The following is a 19,390-nucleotide window of genomic DNA, read 5'->3' on the forward strand; positions in this document are numbered from 1 at the left end:
CCTTTGGTTTTATGATCCATTTACTTTAAATAAGTACTCATTTACAATTTTTACTTTATATTACTCAAATGCAATAGTTGAGTTCAACTAGTGTATAGTGGAAAAAGTATAGGGTTAGTACACACATTTATGTTTTTAAAGAAGTCTCTTATGCACACCAAGGCTGTATTTATTTGATGATGATACAGTAAAAAGTACATTTTAAAATGTAATTTGTTCCTGTGATGCTAAAGCTGACCATCACAGCTTTGAACATCACAGTTTTCAGTGTCTCATGATCCTTTAGAAATTATTTAATGTGATTTGGTTACGTTTAGGAAATGTTTGTCAATTTGGATTAAGTTCCTTGTTGAGTTTTAAATTAGTATTAAAAATCAGTAAAAAACAAATATTTGAATGGTATTTTGAATGATTGTGCATAGGTGCTTTTTACGTTTTAAATAGGTCTATTTATTTGTCAATAAAAAAAAAAAGTAATTTTTGTATTAATAAGTATCATTCATTTCCACATTTTATTTTGTAAAGGCACTTTATGTAACAAATGATTAGGAACGAATGATTAATTATAAATAATTTATTTCAAAAATAACTTTTTTTTATATATTATTAACAAATTACCATATAAATCCATTCCATTGCTTTAATAACAAATCAAACATATAAATCTACAGTGCACGTTTGAAACGGCTTTGGAAATGTGCAACTGAAGGCTGGATTGATCCAACAGCAGTGGATCCATCCCGGCCTGCAGGGGGATCACAGCACATCTCTCCCTCTTTCTCTCCACTCTCCACTCCTCACAGTCAGGGACAGACATGGCTGACGGAGTTCGAGAGGAGAGATACGGGTAATTTTGCATATTTGAACGCTTGGCAGATTTGAAAGGTATGTGGTTCTGACGGATATGAAGGCGACGGCTGTCTTCGGCGTAATTTACAGGTTGAGTTGTTGGGGATGGGAGAGGTGAGTCACATTATGAATGTCTAACGTTATATGTGTGCTGTATAAATGACACGGTTTGTTTGCCGTTGCCAGGCCGCTTATTTGAGTCTCTGAGGAGCTCCGTCCTCCTCATTGACCTGTTTATACATATTGACCGCTAAATTAAAAAAAGATTGATGTTATTTAACTGTGATTAATTATCATAATTTCAGTTGAAACAATGACATTTTTAACATAACAAAAATGATTGTCTCGTATTTGACTCTTTAGTCTGTTTGTCGCCGTTATCTCTCGCTATTTATTGCATGACAACCGGAACTGAGATTTAACGTTAACGTTACAGACTCCGTTAAACCAGATTTAACGTTACAGATATTTGAGATCAGATGGTCTGATGGAAATTAGCACTGCTGCTACAGCTAATATATAGTAGCTAATGGATTGTTATTTATCGTATAAATGATAATAGTAACGTACAAACAGATCGTTTTATATTTTGGTTAGGCTACAGTAAAGTGCTGCATTAAATATTGTATAACTATGCAAGTTTGGTAAAACATTATGAGTGGCATTAACGGCTTGTAAATTATAAGTATGTTGTTGTGTTCTAGCAACCAATTAATCACTTTAATTTAACTTTAGCCTCAGCTCTACTTTATTTGGCTTATTTATTACGCTTCCGAAACTAACAGTAATAAACATTGCAACGTTAATATCTCAATCTCTAAACTTAGCCAAAAATGAAAATTCTGTCACTAATTAACTTTAGTTATTTTAATAACATTAAAACGTCATATTGTTCCAAACTTCCAAAGACTTTTGTTCATCTTAGGAACACAAAAGGAACAAAAATATTTTTTTGATGAAATCCGAGTTTTCTGAACCACACATAGGCAGCAATGTCATTGCAACTTTCAAGGCCCAGAAAGGTAGGAAAGACAATTGTTAAAATAGTCCATGTGAGTACAATGGTTCAACCTTATAGCTACACTGTGTAACTTTTTTTTGTTTATTCTTAGCTAAAAACACTTAGTTCTTTCAAAAATATATGTGCTCATTAATGTATACTTCTTTCAAGTAATAAAGTATTTTCGTAAGCTTATAATATGCCATTGAAAATACATACGGGTGAGGGGTTCAAATGCTGGTCCCCATGTTGCCCCTCCATCTTGAGAGTACATTAGCCAAAGAGGGACATACCCGTAAATTCAAGCTTCGCTTTTCACGTTTTAACACTCGATGGCAGTCATGAACGAGGTCGAACTGGAAGCCATGTTAATCTTCGACTAAATAGGCCACCGTAGGAGTTAAAACAAAATCGGAATTGAGAGGAACAGAAACTAATATTCATTGGATTGTCATACCTTTTCACCGCTAGATGGGGGAAAATATCACACAGTGTAGCTTACATGTAATGAAGCGATGAGAATACGTCTTCAATAATGTAATTAGATTACTGGACAGATTACGCTCTCAAAAATGTATTTAATTACTTATTACTAATTACTTTCCGAATCCTATAATTAACCTCGAGTTAAAGGGGGGGTGAAATGCTGTTTCATGCATACTGATCTTTTTACACTGTTAAAGACTTGGAATCCCATACTAAACATGGACAAAGTTTCAAAAGTTAAGGTGGACGTTTGATGGGAGTATTTCTTTGTCAAAAATACTACTTCCGGTTAGTCATAAGTTTCGGCAAGTTTTTTGAGATCATGCGTCCCCTTTGACGTTAATGGGGGCGGAATTTCCTTGTATGGGCCTTACGGACAATTCTACCGGAAGCGCGTGAGAGAGAGCGAGGGAGAGAGCGAAAGCAACAGGCTACGCCCATCAAAGCGCTGGCTTGTAGGATGCTAAACAGGTGATGTGCACATAAGAATGTCACCAAAAAAGTGCGTTTTTGGTTGCCAGACCAAGACAGTCCTGCACAGATTCCCCCAAAAACCCCGCGTTAAGGCAACAGTGGATGTAATTTGCTTTTCCGGATCAGCAACTGAGTTGCGCGAATGTTTATATCTGTTCGCTGCATTTCGGTGCCGACTGTTTCATAAACAAGGCCCAGCTCGACGCCGGATTTTCCGATCGCCTAATGCTGAAGGATGGAGCAGTCCCAACGTTAGTACCGCAAGCTGTGAGTGAGACTGATTCAAATGTCTGTGTTTTTGCCTATGCTCATCAAGTAGCCCAAACATGATCACGTATAGCTAATTGATCAATGGAGCATGCGATGTGTAGTGCGTGTACATTTGTTTAGCTGGCCACTATATGTGTAACTTTGTGTAACTTAGAGGGGGGAAATATGTTCAACTAAATAAGCACGCTTCTTCATTCAAATGCGCTACTATTCCGTGTCTTTCTATGTAAACACTAACTTAGCCTGCTGTGCAAAACCAGTCCGCTTACTAACGTTACAATTGTCTACACAAACCACGCGTAAACACACACACACACGTGCACAACTGCACTTCCCACATGTACACCTTCAAAGACAAAAATACGACGATATAATTCAAGTATAAATATGTAAATAACACAAGCCGCTAAGCATATTATATAGTTAGTGTATAACTTGTACCACATAGAGACGTCCTGCTCTAGTCGTTTTTGCTGCTGCTCCTGTTCAACTGCAGCCTCTGGGTCTGATTCCGGATCATAGATGTATGGCTGTATCTGATTAAAAGCCATATTTTTATTTTGAATAAAGTTTTTTTCCCGCTGTTAGGGATGAGACAGCTTTACGACGCACTCGACTCAACACACAGCGCGCTGCTGCACACGTCATTATTTAGCTCCGCTCACACGACACGCCCCCACCCGCTTGGCTTTTTTCGGAAAGACTCGGAACAGCGCATCTTTCTTATATAATTATAAAAAAAATAAAGACTTTTCTTAGATATGCAGGATGCAATGCTACTCTATAGGTGCTCAAGATTGACATGACACTGACTGAAACTGAGTGTTTCACCCCCCCTTTAAGTGATTTAAAGCTACACTGTGATATTTTCCCCCATCTAGTGGTGTAAAGGTATATGACCATCTAGTGAATAATAGTTTCGCTCCTCTCAATTTCGATTTCGTTTCAACTCCTACGGTGGCCGATTTAGTCATGGCTTCCAGTTCGACCTCTTCGGTGAGTGTTGCTTTGACTTATTTGCTTATGAGGTAACTTTTGAAAACTATTATAATTTGCGGTTATTTAATTTACCAAATGATCTATGATCAAATTAATTTATGTAAAATGAATAATAGTTTTACGTTTTCGTTATTTTTAACCAGTCCATTGCTAACATCAGCTATCAGGTTCTTTTATCAGTGCTATCGTTATTGTACAACATCACTAGCGTAAGGCAAACAAATTATAATGCAATGAAAATATTAATCTCATGTTATCCGTCATAGAACATGGATTTATGTTATAAGGTAAACAATACTTTTTCATTATTGACGCGAGGAAAACTATCCTAGACGTCGTTCTAGTGTTATGCACAGCACACCATGATATAATTAGCCAAGCAACAATAAAACTTCCAATATACACAAATAGGCTGAATTAATATTACCTGTCGAGAAGAAAGCAGGCAACGTCGGCGTTCTTTTTAAAATCGTTGCTCCTCATGAGCTCTTTCCATCTTGGAAAGGCCACTCCAATATTTACTTTTGTCTTGTTGATTTGCCTGTCGCGTTGCCGTCTTAATTATCTTCTCCGCTTCCTTGGCGACTCTGATACATATCCCGCAATGTTACTAGGTCCCCGACCCGGGTCGAATTCGGTAATCAATTCCGGGACGTGGTTGCTTTCACACAGAAGGCGACCCGGCAATGTTCCGGGAATATTGCGGGTCTGACGTCACGTGCAGTGTGAAAGGGGCTTAAGAGTGATCCTCCATCATCATATAGCAGCCTCAAGCAATCCTCCTCTTCACATTTGACACGTTGCCATCGAGTGTTAAAACGCGAAAAGCGAAGCTTGAATTTACGGGTATGTCCCTCTTTGGCAAATGTACTTTCAAGATGGAGGAGCAACATGGCGACCGCCATCCGAACCCTCAAAACGTATGTATTTTCAATGGTATATTATAAAATTACGAGAGTGTATTATTACTTGAAAGAAGTAAATATACATTAATGAGCACATATTTTTGAAAGAACTAAGTGATTTTAGCTAAGAATAAACTAAAAAAGTTACACAGTGTAGCTTTAAGGATAGACATGAAATGGCTCTTTTACTCATTCAAATGTACATAATATAAAACTACATAAATTATTCTTATTAACTAACCAAAATTGTACAAATGTAAAAAAAAGGATAAATACAAGTTAGAATTAGAGTTAGAATTTTGATGTTAATTCCACTATTGTATTATAGTAACTTACAGTAAATTACAGTAACTTTTTACTTCGCTACACCCAACACTGTTTATAATGTTATTATTTATCATAAAAAATAAAATAAAAAAATAAATTCTTAAATACAAATAACTTCTCCATCTTGCAGCGACATCTCTCTTATGATTGTTTTTCAGTGCGAGGGCGGGACAACCTGTCACTCACGTGACATCACAGCTATAGCAAACAACAATGATCCAATAAATTCTTGATAGACAAAATCCCTGTCCTACATTTTTTTTTCTTGTTTGCCAAGCCATTTCACTTGGATATACGTCGCAATAGGGAAGAAAAGTCAATTGCAGCTTAAGTTTCCAAAAAACAATTTTTTTAAAAACAAAAACATAAAATTACAATGTCCCAGTCAATCTGTTAGTTTTGTTCATTTGGTCAACCACTTGGTTGGTAATTATTTCTTGGTTGACATTATTTTTGACCTATGATGAAAAGCTTTTTGTTATTTAGTCAATACATAAATAGTAGATATTGATTGGAATTGGATATAAAAAGTCAAAAATATGAGTATGATGTAAGCTTGATTTAAATATGCTTACCAAATGCTCTTATCATTCAGTCTTTTTGTGAAAAATGGTTTATTTATCGTTTTCTCTAGGCTTTATATGTTTCTGTCATTTCACTGAGTTGCGTCATGTCTTGCAGACTCTGATGCTGGCAGCACTATCACTGTGAAATAAACTACAAACTCATTAAGAGAAGCCAGCAGATATACCAAAGCACTCCAGAAGGCAACAAAATGTCCAAAAGCAAGAGCTCTGAGTCCGTTAAGGTAGTGGTGCGTTGTCGCCCCATGAATGAGAAGGAGCGGGTCGCCAACTTCGATAGGGTGGTCTCTGTGGATGTAAAGTTAGGGCAAGTGGCCGTCCGCAACCCTCGAGCTGCGTCCTCCCATGAGCACCCCAAAGTGTTCACCTTTGATTCCGTTTACGACTCGAATTCAAAGCAGATGGAGCTCTACGATGAGACTTTCCGCCCATTGGTGGACTCTGTACTGTTTGGCTTCAATGGGACCATCTTTGCATACGGCCAGACGGGCACGGGAAAGACTTACACGATGGAAGGGGTGCGAAATGACCCCGACAGAAGGGGTGTAATACCGAACTCCTTTGAACACATTTTCACGCACATCTCCCGCTCTCAGAACCAGCAGTACTTGGTCAGGGCTTCATACTTGGAGATTTATCAAGAAGAAATCAGGGACCTCTTGTCGAAGGACCAGATGCGCCGATTGGAGCTCAAAGAGAGGCCTGATACGGGCGTCTATGTTAAAGACCTCTCTTCGTTCGTCACTAAAAGCGTTCGTGAGATTGAGCATGTGATGAACGTGGGGAACCAGAACCGCTCAGTTGGTGCAACTAACATGAACGAGCACAGCTCTCGCTCTCACGCGATCTTCGTAATCACCATCGAGTGCAGCGAGTTGGGTCCCGACGGAGAGAACCACATTCGCGTCGGGAAACTCAACCTTGTTGACCTGGCAGGAAGTGAAAGACAGACCAAAACTGGGGCTCAGGGTGAGCGCTTGAAAGAAGCCACCAAAATCAACCTCTCCTTGTCAGCTTTGGGCAACGTCATCTCAGCGCTGGTGGACGGAAGAAGCACCCACATCCCGTACCGTGACTCTAAGCTCACGAGACTGCTGCAGGATTCTTTGGGCGGTAATGCCAGAACGGTTATGGTGGCCAATGTTGGACCTGCTTCCTACAATTTAGAGGAGACTCTGACCACGCTACGGTATGCAAACCGTGCCAAAAACATCAAGAACAAACCCCGTGTCAATGAAGATCCCAAGGATGCCCTGCTCCGGGAGTTTCAGGAGGAGATTGCCCGCTTGAAAGAACAGTTAGAGAAAAGGTCTGGCAAGAAGAGGAAAAAAAGGAGGAGGAGAAGGGTTGGAGAAGGAGGAGAGGAGTTAGAGGATGGGGACGAGGACGATGAAGATTATGATGAGGAGGAGGATGACGACGAAGAGGAAGAAATGGGTGCGGATAAAAACACAGATTATTGGCGTGAGCAACAGGAGAAGCTGGAAAAGGAGAGGAGGGCCATCATGGAGGACCACAGCCTGGTGGCAGAGGATAAACAGCGGCTGCTGAAAGAGAAGGAGAGGAAGATGGACGATCTTCGCAAAGAGAAGGAGGCTTCAGAGATGTTGGCGGCCAAAGTTAAGGTTAGACAATCTAGACCACTCTAAAAGTTTGAGTTTGATGTTTTTGAAAAAAGTCTCTTATGCTCACTAAGGCAAAGCTGCATTTATTTGATTAAAAAAATACAGTAAAAAAAGTAACATTGTGAAGTATTATAAATGTTTTCTATTTTTAATGTAGCATCAGTCTTCAGTGTCACATCGTTCTTCAGAATTAATACTAATATGCTGATTTGCTGCTCAAGAAACATTTCTTATAATTCTGTTCTGCTTAAGTGCTGCTGAATTTATTTTTGCGGAAACCATAATTCATTCTTTCTTTGATAAATAAAAATATCAGCTGAACAGAATTTATTTTAAACATAATTTTTTTGCAACATTATAAATATTTTTACTATAAGTTTTGATTAATTTATTGTGTCCTTGCTGAAAAAATTTAATAATTTCTTTTTAAAAATCCTTATGACCCCAAACTTTTAAATGGTTATGCATATATTATTATTTCCTTAAATAAACGTAGTGTAATTATTATTTGTGGGAAACGTAACATTTGATGATAAAAAAAAACCCTAACATTTAATGCATGAAAAAAAAACATTTAAAAAAATATTTTACAAATTATAGAGGGAACATTTTAAACTTGAAAAATTATATTTATAAATGTAGATATGTAAAAAATATAGAAATTTAAATAATGATTTTGTTTATTTTTATTGAGGCAATGGAGATATTGTTTATTACAATGGAGATTATTATTCATAAAAAAGTAATTCGTTCATATTACAACTCACAACATTTACAAAACTTTATCAATAAACAACATTTATTTATTTTGTCTCCTTGCGTTCAATTCAGTCTGCAAACTTGTAGCATAAATAATATTACAAATATTCAATAGCATTTGTTTTACACACATCTGGCTTATGTGCTAATTAGTTAATTGTTCTCAGGCCATGGAGAGTAAGCTGCTGGTAGGAGGGAAGAACATTGTGGACCACACCAATGAGCAGCAGAGGATTCTGGAGCTGAAGAGACAGGAGATAGCGGAACAGGTACAGTTACCGATAACACAATATAGGGATTGAGCTGGACTGTGTTTCAATCCTCAAGGAGACAGGTTATTTCAGTCTCCTTCTAGTTTGTGATGTGGATATTTTGGGAAGCTGAAAAAAATGCTGATTTAAGCATTAATTAATTATTTTCTACTAGGGCTGGACGATATGGCCAAAATTTATATCACGATATATTTCTTAATTTTGGTCGATACGATATAATTTCGATATCGATATGAACTATATAAAAGCTTTAGAAAAACTACCAAGAACTGCCACAAGGGATTTCTGTACCTACAAACTTCTGACAAATTAATTTGCCAAGTCTATGAAACCTCCTCCTATAAAACTATATAATATTTTAAAAAATAAACACGGTACAAATAAATTAATGTTCACCTTTTATTTGTATTTAGCCTTTATACGAACAAGAAATGTGAAATCACCATCAAATAAACAAGACTCTCACTTCGCAGACGCAGTTTATTGAGCATTTTCTTTTAAGTTTTAAATTTCAGTGAAGAACGATTCATAGCGCTATATTCTCCTTTTATGCAAAACTATACCTTTATCTACTGATGCACAAAAAATAAATAAAAGAAGACTCAATTCAGTGGCCTATTTGTGCTCTGTTTGAGATGAGTGCACGCTGCTTTTTGCAAGGCTTTAAACAGGAGAAAATGATACATTTTCGTGAAGCCATGTCTGACCGTCTTTCACAAGCTTTGAAATGTAATTTAAACGAGAATGAACGCATTGGTGTTAATACATGTCATTGTGTGCAAATGTGGAAAGTATTAAAACAAATGTGCCACTTGCCTCTTACATAGTCTACATGGATTATTTGTAACGCTTGGCATCGTTATTGTTAGACATTAGATTGATGCATCTATGTCGATGTATTGTTACACCCCTAGTCGGCACCTCTCCGGCACAAGTTTAATATCAGCCCCATTCGCACGGGATTCGTATTATCTGGGGACCTCTGGTGATTTGTAATAATTGCAGAGAATGTCTGTGATCTTAATCCCGTGCGAATCGGCCATGTCTGTAATTTGTAAAGTAAAAATTCCCCCGCAAATTAGCCTACCTACCATATTTCGGCGAACACCGAGGTCCTGTGATAACATTAGTCCTGTGCGAATCTACATCTCTGTGATTTGGCCAGGATTAGGCGGATTGTATATACATTTTTTCTCCCTGTGAGCATTTCTATCTTTATCTTTCACGAAGAATAAAGTCTGCATTCATAATGCGCACCGTTAATTCCCGTGCAGCCGCGCCCACACGGATTATACTTTCACTTTAGAATGAGTATCAATTTGAGAGTAATCTGATTGAATGGTGTGTTTAATATTAACATCAATACTGTTCTGAATGAAAAACATAACAGAACAGTATAGTACAATGACAATCTTGTTTAAATAGGCGCTTTTACATTTAGTTTTGAAACTGAATCTTCCGCCGTAGCCAGGCTATATTGTCAGCTTCCTACTCGTGATAAATGAAATCTGATTCCTGCCGCTGGTCTGAGCTCAGTTCATGGCGTCTGTTCGCTAACTGAACGAAATTATATTTATTTATTAGGCTACTGTAAAATAATCAAAACGATATCGATGCCTGTTTATGATTTCATACAGCTATCTATAACGAACATCATATCCGGGAGAAGTCAGTAAATTCGAGTAAAATCACAGGCTTTGCTTATCCCGTGCGAATGCGCCACGCAAAACTCAGATGTGGAGGAGTCATTTCTAAATCACAGAGGTCTCTAGATAATACTAATCCCGTGCGAATAGTGCTTTAGATAGACGAACCACTTCCACGCCACTAAAGAAAGTTAGTCTTTCTTCTCTTATCAACTATTTATTTCTCCTTACTTGTGGAAGCTCGTTCAGTCACATTTGTGTTGCGGTCAGGGAAACTCTCTTTGTAGCTAAAACGTGCCGCGTTGGATCTATCAGCCTACTGCTGAGCACTGGCTGCGTGTCCGTGGTGTACGTCATCACGCAAGAAGCCAATCGTGTTCTGCTCTTTCTGATGGCATGCGCCCTGAACGTCAGTCATATCGAAATATCGGAAATGTGTTTAAAAATCATATCACCGTTATTGAAAAAAATTATATCGCGATATATATTGATATTGAATTATTGTCCAGCCCTATTTTCTACCTAGCAGTCCAGCGTTTAGTTGGAGCTGCCTTTACATACCTTACATAGAAATTGCAATATGTAGCCTGCCGTATTCAACAACTCATTTTCATCTAAACGGCGGTTGGCTAGAAACATGCATGGGGATTATCTTGCTGTTGTGATGTGATTAACTTTATATGAGCACTTTCACTTGGGCATGTAGAATGCAAAGATGTTTAAAGCATTTATGATGTGTGTGGGTGAGCAGAAAAGGCGGGAAAGGGAGATGCAGCAGGAAATAGAGTGTCGTGATGAAGATACACTGGAGTTGAAAGAGACATACAGCTCACTGCAGCAGGAAGTTGACATCAAGACCAAGAAACTGAAAAAGGTATAGTAGTCATTAACGCTTGTCCGGGACAAGTGGATTTTTTGAAGGGACAAATGAAAGATAATTTTACTTGCCCGACGGACAAGAGCCTGATGAAGATGATGATAAAAAATAACATGCAAATCACCAAAATGCAAGAATGATTGTGCATTAATTTAGTGTAAGTGGCGATCGATAGTGGATAATAATGAACTTATGATAACAAGTTCGCGCTGTTGACGCTCGCGCAACCTATCGAGGAGAAATTACAACACTTGAGCGCCGCTCACACAGTGAAACTGCGGTAAACATTCAAAATGTGAAGTTTTTATATTAATAACATACAGTTAAACATCATCACACAACCAGTGCTGTTTTCCTGAATACCATCATGACTGAAAATGACACGGATTTCATATAACTGTTCCATAAACAATTAATTAACATTCACTTCCATTAACATTCACTTAAAGTCACTTACATTTGAGATGCAATAGTGTTTTTGTTCCATTTCAGCAGCGAAAATCGTTCACAGCAGAACCGTAACGCGTCTCACAGCAACAAGTGTTTTACTGAACGATTCAGAGTTTGAATGATTCGTTTGAATGAACGACTCAATGACTCACTCATTAAGACGGTCACCTGCTGCCACCTACTGGAGGATTATTTTCATGTTTAAAAATACTTTCCAACATTTCTTATTCGTCTATTCAAAACTACAAATCTCAAAACATTATTTAATGCAGTGTCAGTTTTATTTAATTTGAGTGGTAATAGCCTTTATAGTTTCTTATTTTAATTTAATGTATAGATCAAATGTTTAGATCAAAAAAGTATAAAATGAAACCTGAAGCATAGCCTATATATAATAAGATTAGAGAAAAAAATTCCCTTTGTAAAAATATCACAAATATGCAGATTTAAAAATATCAAAGCTGATTAAACACTGGTGAGAATATTGCTTCAGAATAAGTTATAGTTACAAAACACACACAAACACACAAATCTAACTTTTGAGTGAATGACCGATTTACGTGTCCAAAAAAGGACAAGCGTATGTTTATATATATTTAAGCGTACATAATATATATTCATACTCATATTCGCTTCTATGCATTGGATTGGTTCTAGTTAATGAGTGAAATAATATTTTTCTAAATAAAAATCTTTGTTAATTGAACATTTCTTGTTTATTCTAAATAGTGTTGGAGGAAACACTATAACTTGCAATGTCAAAAGTAATAGTAGCATTAGAAAAGCTGCTTGTGCACGTGATCAGATGTATTTTTAGGATCTAGCTGGATTCTCTGGAGTCATTAGTAGTAGGACAGCTCTCATGGCAGATCTCCATCCTATGACTGGACATCCATATATGACTGAATGTGACCTCCTTTTGCTGGAGTGTTTAGAATATATATGCCTTAGCTATTTCTATAAAGAGCCTAATTTTTGCCTAACAGTCTTGTCTGTTTCATGTAGCTGTTTTCCAAGCTACAGTCAGTGAAGGCGGAGATTCAGGATGCCCAGGATGAACATGTCAAATACAGGCAGGAGCTGGAGCAGACTCAGAACGAGCTGACCAGAGAACTCAAACTCAAGTATGTAAACCCGCCAACCCTCATCATCAGCATTATCAGACTTTAGGCATCACAACATTATAATGTGCTAAATGAAGAATGGGTATTCATTTTGAGGTTTGCTAAAGATTACATTTACAGTGTTGATAAATTATGTGAGCATTATTATACGGAAAATAAATCTAAATGTAAAAATCTTTAAATGAGCATGAACAATTAAATATCCAAATTCATCCGTGATGAAGCTGGTCTCAGAGGGTACACGAGCGCTGAACGGCTGCTGATGGCCTGGATCTTGCATCTGCAAAAGCATCTGAACTAATTGTAAAATAGGCAGTATGTTTTTATACGAGTCGCATATTTGAGGACCAGTTAACTACATTCTCACATAAAAAAAATTCAAACTACATTTCACATGTACACAACAGCTGTAGTATTTTGGGATTTATAATATAATTTATAATTTGCTCGATATAAACGGTTTAAGTGCCGATACTAGGTGGATATCGGACGGCTGGAAAAGACTCAGCCAATCAGATTCAAAAACCAGCAAGAACTGTTGTATAGAAAAATAAACATGGTACCAATATTTTGCTATAAATGCATTTTAAAGAGGCCATGTTATGCCCATTTACATTAGTAAGTTAGTTACTGTTTCTTTGAAGCTGATTGTTAACATATGCGTTGTACCCACCAGACATCTGATCATAGAGAACTTCATCCCAATGGAGGAGAAGAACAAGATCGTGACTAGAGCCACTTTTGACGAGGAAGATGACCTCTGGAAAATGACCCCCATCACCCGTATTCAAAAGTATGCAGGACATGGGTTTCTATTGATGGGCGAAGTTCCTCCTTTATGTCTCCTCCTTAAGTTCCTTTGACAGTTAAACATATTCTGTTTGACTATACTTTTTATGTTATTGCTGGAAAATTTTTTTTTTTATTCAGCAATATGAATAATGGAATATTTTACATGGAATATTTTGGAATGTCACATGAATGCATTTTAGCTTTTCCATGTATGTAAAGTTGAATGCTTTATATAATGATTATATATTTTATGGATTGTGGTATTGACCTTGTGTTTGCCATGTAAATAGTCAATGCTAACATGGCGTTACAAACAAAAGTATGTAGGCTGAAATTTGAAACTGATCTGGAAAGTATATTTTTATGGCTATCAACATCCATTGCTTTTTTTTCACTAATGTTTTTTCTTTCTGTTTTTCTCAGTGATCAGCAGATGATGAAAAGGCCTGTTTCGGCAGTCGGCTACAGACGGCCTCTGAGTCAGCATGCCCGTATGGCCATGTTGATGCGGCCTGATGTCAGATACAAGGTATGCTGACACCGTTCCCATAATCCTCCACATGGCACCACACAAAGCCTTTAGACAGCTCTTTCCACAGATGCCACAAGAGAATCAAACGCGCGTCATATCCTTCCTCTTTTATTCTCCCCGTCCCTCTTTTAGGCGGAGAATATCTTGCTGCTGGAGTTGGATTTGCCCACACGGACCACAAAAGACTACGAGGGGCCGGTGATCGCACCTAAAGTGGCTGCGGCTCTGGAGGATGCTCTGAGAGAGGAGGATGAGATCCAGGTGGACGCCTCTGGCCTCCGTGCCAGCCTGGGCTGCAGTCCAGGCCTCGCCGCCTCCGCTGCTGGGTTTTCCAAAAAACCAAAGTCAGGGTGAGAAATGATGCTTCCAACTAGGGCTGCACGGTATATCGAAATAAAATTGATATTGCAATATGGCTAAGTGCGATTTGTCAAATCCTGCAGACTGCAATTTAATCAAAATATGTGACACTGCTCGTCCACACGTGTGCAGCCCATGGTAAAGTGCTTACCACAAGCTTCTCACATGCAGCGTTTCACTCTGAAACAGGCAACGCATCAAAAGCTTCATGGTTTAATGTTTAAATGAGTAATTAAAGGGTTAGTTCACCCAAAAATTCTATCATTAATTACATACCCTAATGTCGGTCGACACCCATAAGACCTCCGTTCATCTTGGGAACACAAATGAAGATATCCGATGGCTCAGAAAGGCCTTTGTTGACTCCAATGTCATTTCCTCTCTCAAGACCCATAAAAGGCACTAAAGACGTCGTTACAAAGTCATTTACATCATTTTATGAAGCGACGAGAAGTTTTTGTGGGCAAAAAAACCTAAATAACGACTTATATAATGATGAACTGACATTTTGCGCACAAAAACTATTCTCGTGGCTTCATACATTAATTGTAGAGCCGCTGTAGTGAGATGGGCTTTGTAACGACGTCTTTAGTGCCTTTTAGGGGTCTTGAGAGAGGAAATGACATTGGTGTCAATGAAGGCCTTTGTGAGCCATCGGATTTCATCAAAAATATCTTCATTTGTGTTCCAAAGATGAACGGAGGTCTTAAGGGTGTCGAACGACATGAGGGTAAGTAATTAATGTAGTGTTGCAGGGTATACCGGTACTAGAAAAGTATTGCGATACCCTGCTATTACAAACGGTACGATATGGAACTTTATTAGTACTGGTAATTTAAGGAGGACTGCGCCTGTGAGCTGTGTTCTGAATTTGTGTCGATGAGTGACAGCAGGTGTCAGGACGTGTGTGCAGAGCTCTGCTTCCACCGTTCACTAAACATTGGAAGTAGAAGATTTAAATATATACACGCAGCACATGAGAAAGAAAGCAACAGAAATATGTGCGCATGTCGCGGGACGAACTTTTGTGGATTATTGTTTGGGTTAGAATGGTAAAAAATATGTAAAAATGCACGCTCTGGTGAGTATTTAGGTAAACACAGTCAGATGTGTCTTTAGTGGTAATTAGATCCGTGCAGGTCTTAAAGGGGTGGTTCCGTGGTGTTCTTTTTAGGCTTGGTTGTGTTTATGGGGCGCAGTATAACATTATAACATTATAGCAGTCTTAATACTTCTTTTTTTTCCGCTGTATTTTTCTTATATTTGACCTTTTTTCCACACCGCTGTCTCCACTGTCCTTTGAACGGCTCGTTTGCTTCCTGCTTCTATGAATCCCATCCCTCCAAAAAACGCAATGCTCTTAGATTGGCTAGATGGCCAAATGTAGTTTCATGTATTTTTATTGGTTGAAGTGCCAAGCACAGGTTGGCACAATAAACATTGAACAATAATAACAGAAACGTCAAAAATAAAGAAAGAAACGATGTTCGCAGATGTGATTACATACAAGTTTGTTGGTGTTTTTAGCCATTTGTTGGAGAAGTATGAAACAATTTAGTTAACTGCCTAGCGTAGCCAAACAGCGTTGGTCTTGATGCAACCAAAACACACACAGACACTACACATTAAAATACATTTACTTACAGGTTTAGGCCCATAAACAGCGTCTGCCTTTAAAGGGGGAACTGCTTCATCTTTTAGTTTGAGCCTTTGAGCAAATCCAGTATTGAACTCGTGAAGATTCTTGAAGCTGTCTTCTGTGAAATGTGCAGCACAGATGGCTAAATTTGCATTGTAAACAGAAGAACTGTCCAGCGTCCCGAGAAAGGCCGAACACAGAAGTCGTGCACTTGTGGTGAAAATAACATCGTTTTGATGGCATGTCTGCAACACTCTAGCCTACTGCAACAGCTCTCTCCTGTAATGACTGCGACGTGGCCTCGCCCACTTTGTTGCGTGTTCGCCAATTATTATTATTATTATTAATAATTTTATTAATTATTCATTTTAAAAAATTGGTCAAAAACAGTGGGAATGTACCTCATTCAATCTCAATTGGAGAGATTTTTTTATACTTTATGGTTCCCATTAAAAAGTATTCATGAGTTTAAAAAAAAAAAACTTTTCAGCTTTTAAAATGATTTTGTTTTTATTTTGGACTCCCCAACAGAATCACTCCACTTATTCTAGAATGATTGCTTTGTTCCTGATGTATCTATTTTAGTTGTCTGGTGAACATTCCTGTATTTCTTCATATCACAATTTACAGTTTATAACAGAGAAAGTAAATGTTGCAATGTAAATGTTTTGCCAATATCGTGCAGCCCTACCTTCAACCTCTTCCCTTTGTTCTCCTCTTTTTTTTTGTATCCTACCTTAATATACCTTTTTTGTTTTCCCCCATAATCCTCTCACAGCCGCCCAAAAACTGGCAAGAAGGTGAGCACTCCAACTTCAGCTCGCAGCCCTTTATCCGGCTCAGGGTCTCCTCTTTACCCACAATCCCGAGGCCTTGTTCCCAAGTGACAACGGCCTTCACTGCTCCACGTGAACTAACCAGCTTTGGCATCAATGTTCTTAATTGCCAGGCATGGGATGGTTTTAAGCAAAATCAGTCGCATTAAAGATGGTGGAACGTCTCATCGAGCTCCTCCTGGTGTGGCATTCAAACAGATCAATCGGTTAATGCTTGAGCTTTCATACTACCTTGTTTTGTAGATGTCCCTTTGACATCGTGTTTATAGCACAAAAAAAAGTTACATTTGGCAAACTTCGTAGTCTTACAGCTCACCACAAGATGACTTCCACTGATTTAGTTTGCACTCGAACAAGATGTTACATGTTTTGTGTGTGTGGGATAGGTCATTGAGACAGCAGATGGTCTTAGCATTGTGTCCATGCGTCTTAGATTCGTCATTGTGGGGATGTTTTTGTGTATTTCATGTCTACCTTTTCCCACTGTAGGAATAACAAATGATTTGGGACACAGAAGCTCTGTATTGAGGCCATTTTGTGACCTCTAAGCCTTTCTCGAGGACTCTTTGAGTCTGTTTGGCTGGAGGAAGGGCCGGGCTGTCGTCGCAGTCAGCGCTGTATCCAGTAAGGAAGGGAGTTGGGGGGAAGGGGAGGTCATCACACACTAAGATTATCAGGGTTCCAAGGTGCCTTAGATTCTCATTGAGTAAAGAAGGAGGTCTCCTGGTGGTCTGAGAGTTCCTTGACCTGATAGCTGGATAGTAGAACCTGTAATCCACACGTAAACCCCAGTGGATGTTTCCTGAATGCTTTGAATTACACTTGAAGTCTGTTGTGTTGGGCGGGCTTGTATTTAATGGTCAAATGTTACACACAGAGATCTGTAAACACGCGTTTGACACGAGCAAGTCTTATTTCTGTCTGTTGAACTGTCAAACCTTGACTACCCCTCCTTGAACTAGTGAAGGTAATACCATTGCCTGCTGCTACTGTAGGGTTCTTTTACCCCTTGTGTCATAGCATACGGTTTATGTATATTAAGACATTTTAGTAAATAAAGCTGCATTATCATTGTAGTTTAAATAAAACAAATAATAAATGCAGACTTGGAGTAACAGGCTAACTTCTGACCGAGTTGGTTTTATATTCAAGCAATTGTATAGTTTTTTCTTTGCTTAGATTTATATGATTTATTTTTGAATATGTGTTATTTAAAGTTCTGTACAAATTTATTTTTGCATATGAGATTTAAGTGTAATTTTCATGGGGTTCACCAAGTTCTGTGTTAAGCAAATGACATCATCAAATAGTAAACATACAGTTTTTGGATTATCAGAATGTGTACTGTAAATCCTGATGCTGGTATTCCCATTGAAATGTGTGGATTTCTTCATTTAAATGTGCATAATCTAATTCATATTACCACTGTTTGTTCCATCATGGCTGTATTACTGCATACGTTGATATTATTTTTAAGGTTTTAGCATGGCATAAGAACATCTAAAGCATTATAGACTTACAAAAAAAAAAAAAACCCTGCATTCTAATACTCCACTTTCACCTTCTTCCATGTGATGCATGAGTTCAGTGCAGATGAACAACTACAAAAAATATTTTTAATGTTCACAGATTTTTTTTTCTGTTATTGTTTTTGAATTTATATTTGAGTTTAGAATGCTGATGTCCTCGATGTCTTAATAATCTTTTAATTAAATGATTATTAATGTTTGACTGTGCAAGCGCTGATTCCCTCAGCCCTCCTTTTATTCAATGTCATTCTTAATTTCTTATTCCAATGAAAGTGAAACTGACTTAATATAAATAATCCAAACTTTTCATTAGCCACATTTAAATGCACACTTTTTTGTCATTCCGATTAAAATAATTCCGATTGAAAACCAATCTGGGGTTTACATGTGCTGACTTTCAATCACTCACAGAGCAGTTTGTCTGCCGCATCATGTCGACTCTCTCCTCTCCAGAAGCTGCGTTCACAGATGACCTAGCAACTCTTGACGGCCACCAGGACTTATACGGTTTTATAAAAGCTATTTGTTTATTGTAAAGTGTAATCTCAGAAGAAGAAAAAAATCTTCCGCCAGGTGCAGTTGAAGTAAAAAGTGCCTGCACATACGCTGTCAAGATGAGAGGAAGTAGCCAGGCTATGTCTGTCATTATGCCAACATTATCTTCATAATTTCTTACGAAATAAAAAGTACCTCTCAGAAAAATTAACTTTCCTCTCAACGTTATAGTCTGGTGTGAGCGTGGCGCTGTGTAACACGTCATATAAGGACGCACACTGCAAAGGTCAGGTCGTTTACATGGTTACATTTTTTTGTTTGATCGGTTCATGAAAAGGTTTATCCCACCCCTCTCAAACCGATTACAATTTCATTCGGTTTGAGCATTTTTATTCCGGTTCAGGTGTTTATATGGAGCATTTTCATTCGGATTGGCCTTTTAAACCAATTAGGCCTACATTCCTTCTCAAAAAATTAGCATATTGTGATATAAAGTTCATTATTTCCCATAATGTAATGATAAAAATTAAACTTTCATAAATTTTAGATTTATTGCACAC

At 37.9% G+C, this 19,390-nt stretch overlaps 1 protein-coding gene across 1 annotated transcript; it reads left to right on the plus strand.

Annotated features, from left to right (window-relative positions):
* Nucleotides 1–725: 725 nt before the first annotated feature.
* kif3b (kinesin family member 3B) lies at nucleotides 726–18,534 on the plus strand. The gene is made up of 9 exons (XM_067446566.1): nucleotides 726–963; nucleotides 5,992–7,519; nucleotides 8,446–8,547; nucleotides 10,948–11,070; nucleotides 12,529–12,647; nucleotides 13,324–13,440; nucleotides 13,863–13,968; nucleotides 14,104–14,321; nucleotides 16,749–18,534. Exons 2-9 carry the CDS (start codon nucleotides 6,086–6,088, stop codon nucleotides 16,855–16,857), a joined length of 2,328 nt encoding a protein of 775 aa, XP_067302667.1. The 5' UTR covers nucleotides 726–963; nucleotides 5,992–6,085; the 3' UTR covers nucleotides 16,858–18,534.
* The last annotated feature ends 856 nt before the right edge of the window (nucleotides 18,535–19,390 follow it).

This window comes from Pseudorasbora parva, chromosome 6, assembly GCF_024679245.1.
Source record: "Pseudorasbora parva isolate DD20220531a chromosome 6, ASM2467924v1, whole genome shotgun sequence".
Classification (NCBI taxonomy): Eukaryota; Metazoa; Chordata; class Actinopteri; order Cypriniformes; family Gobionidae; genus Pseudorasbora; species Pseudorasbora parva.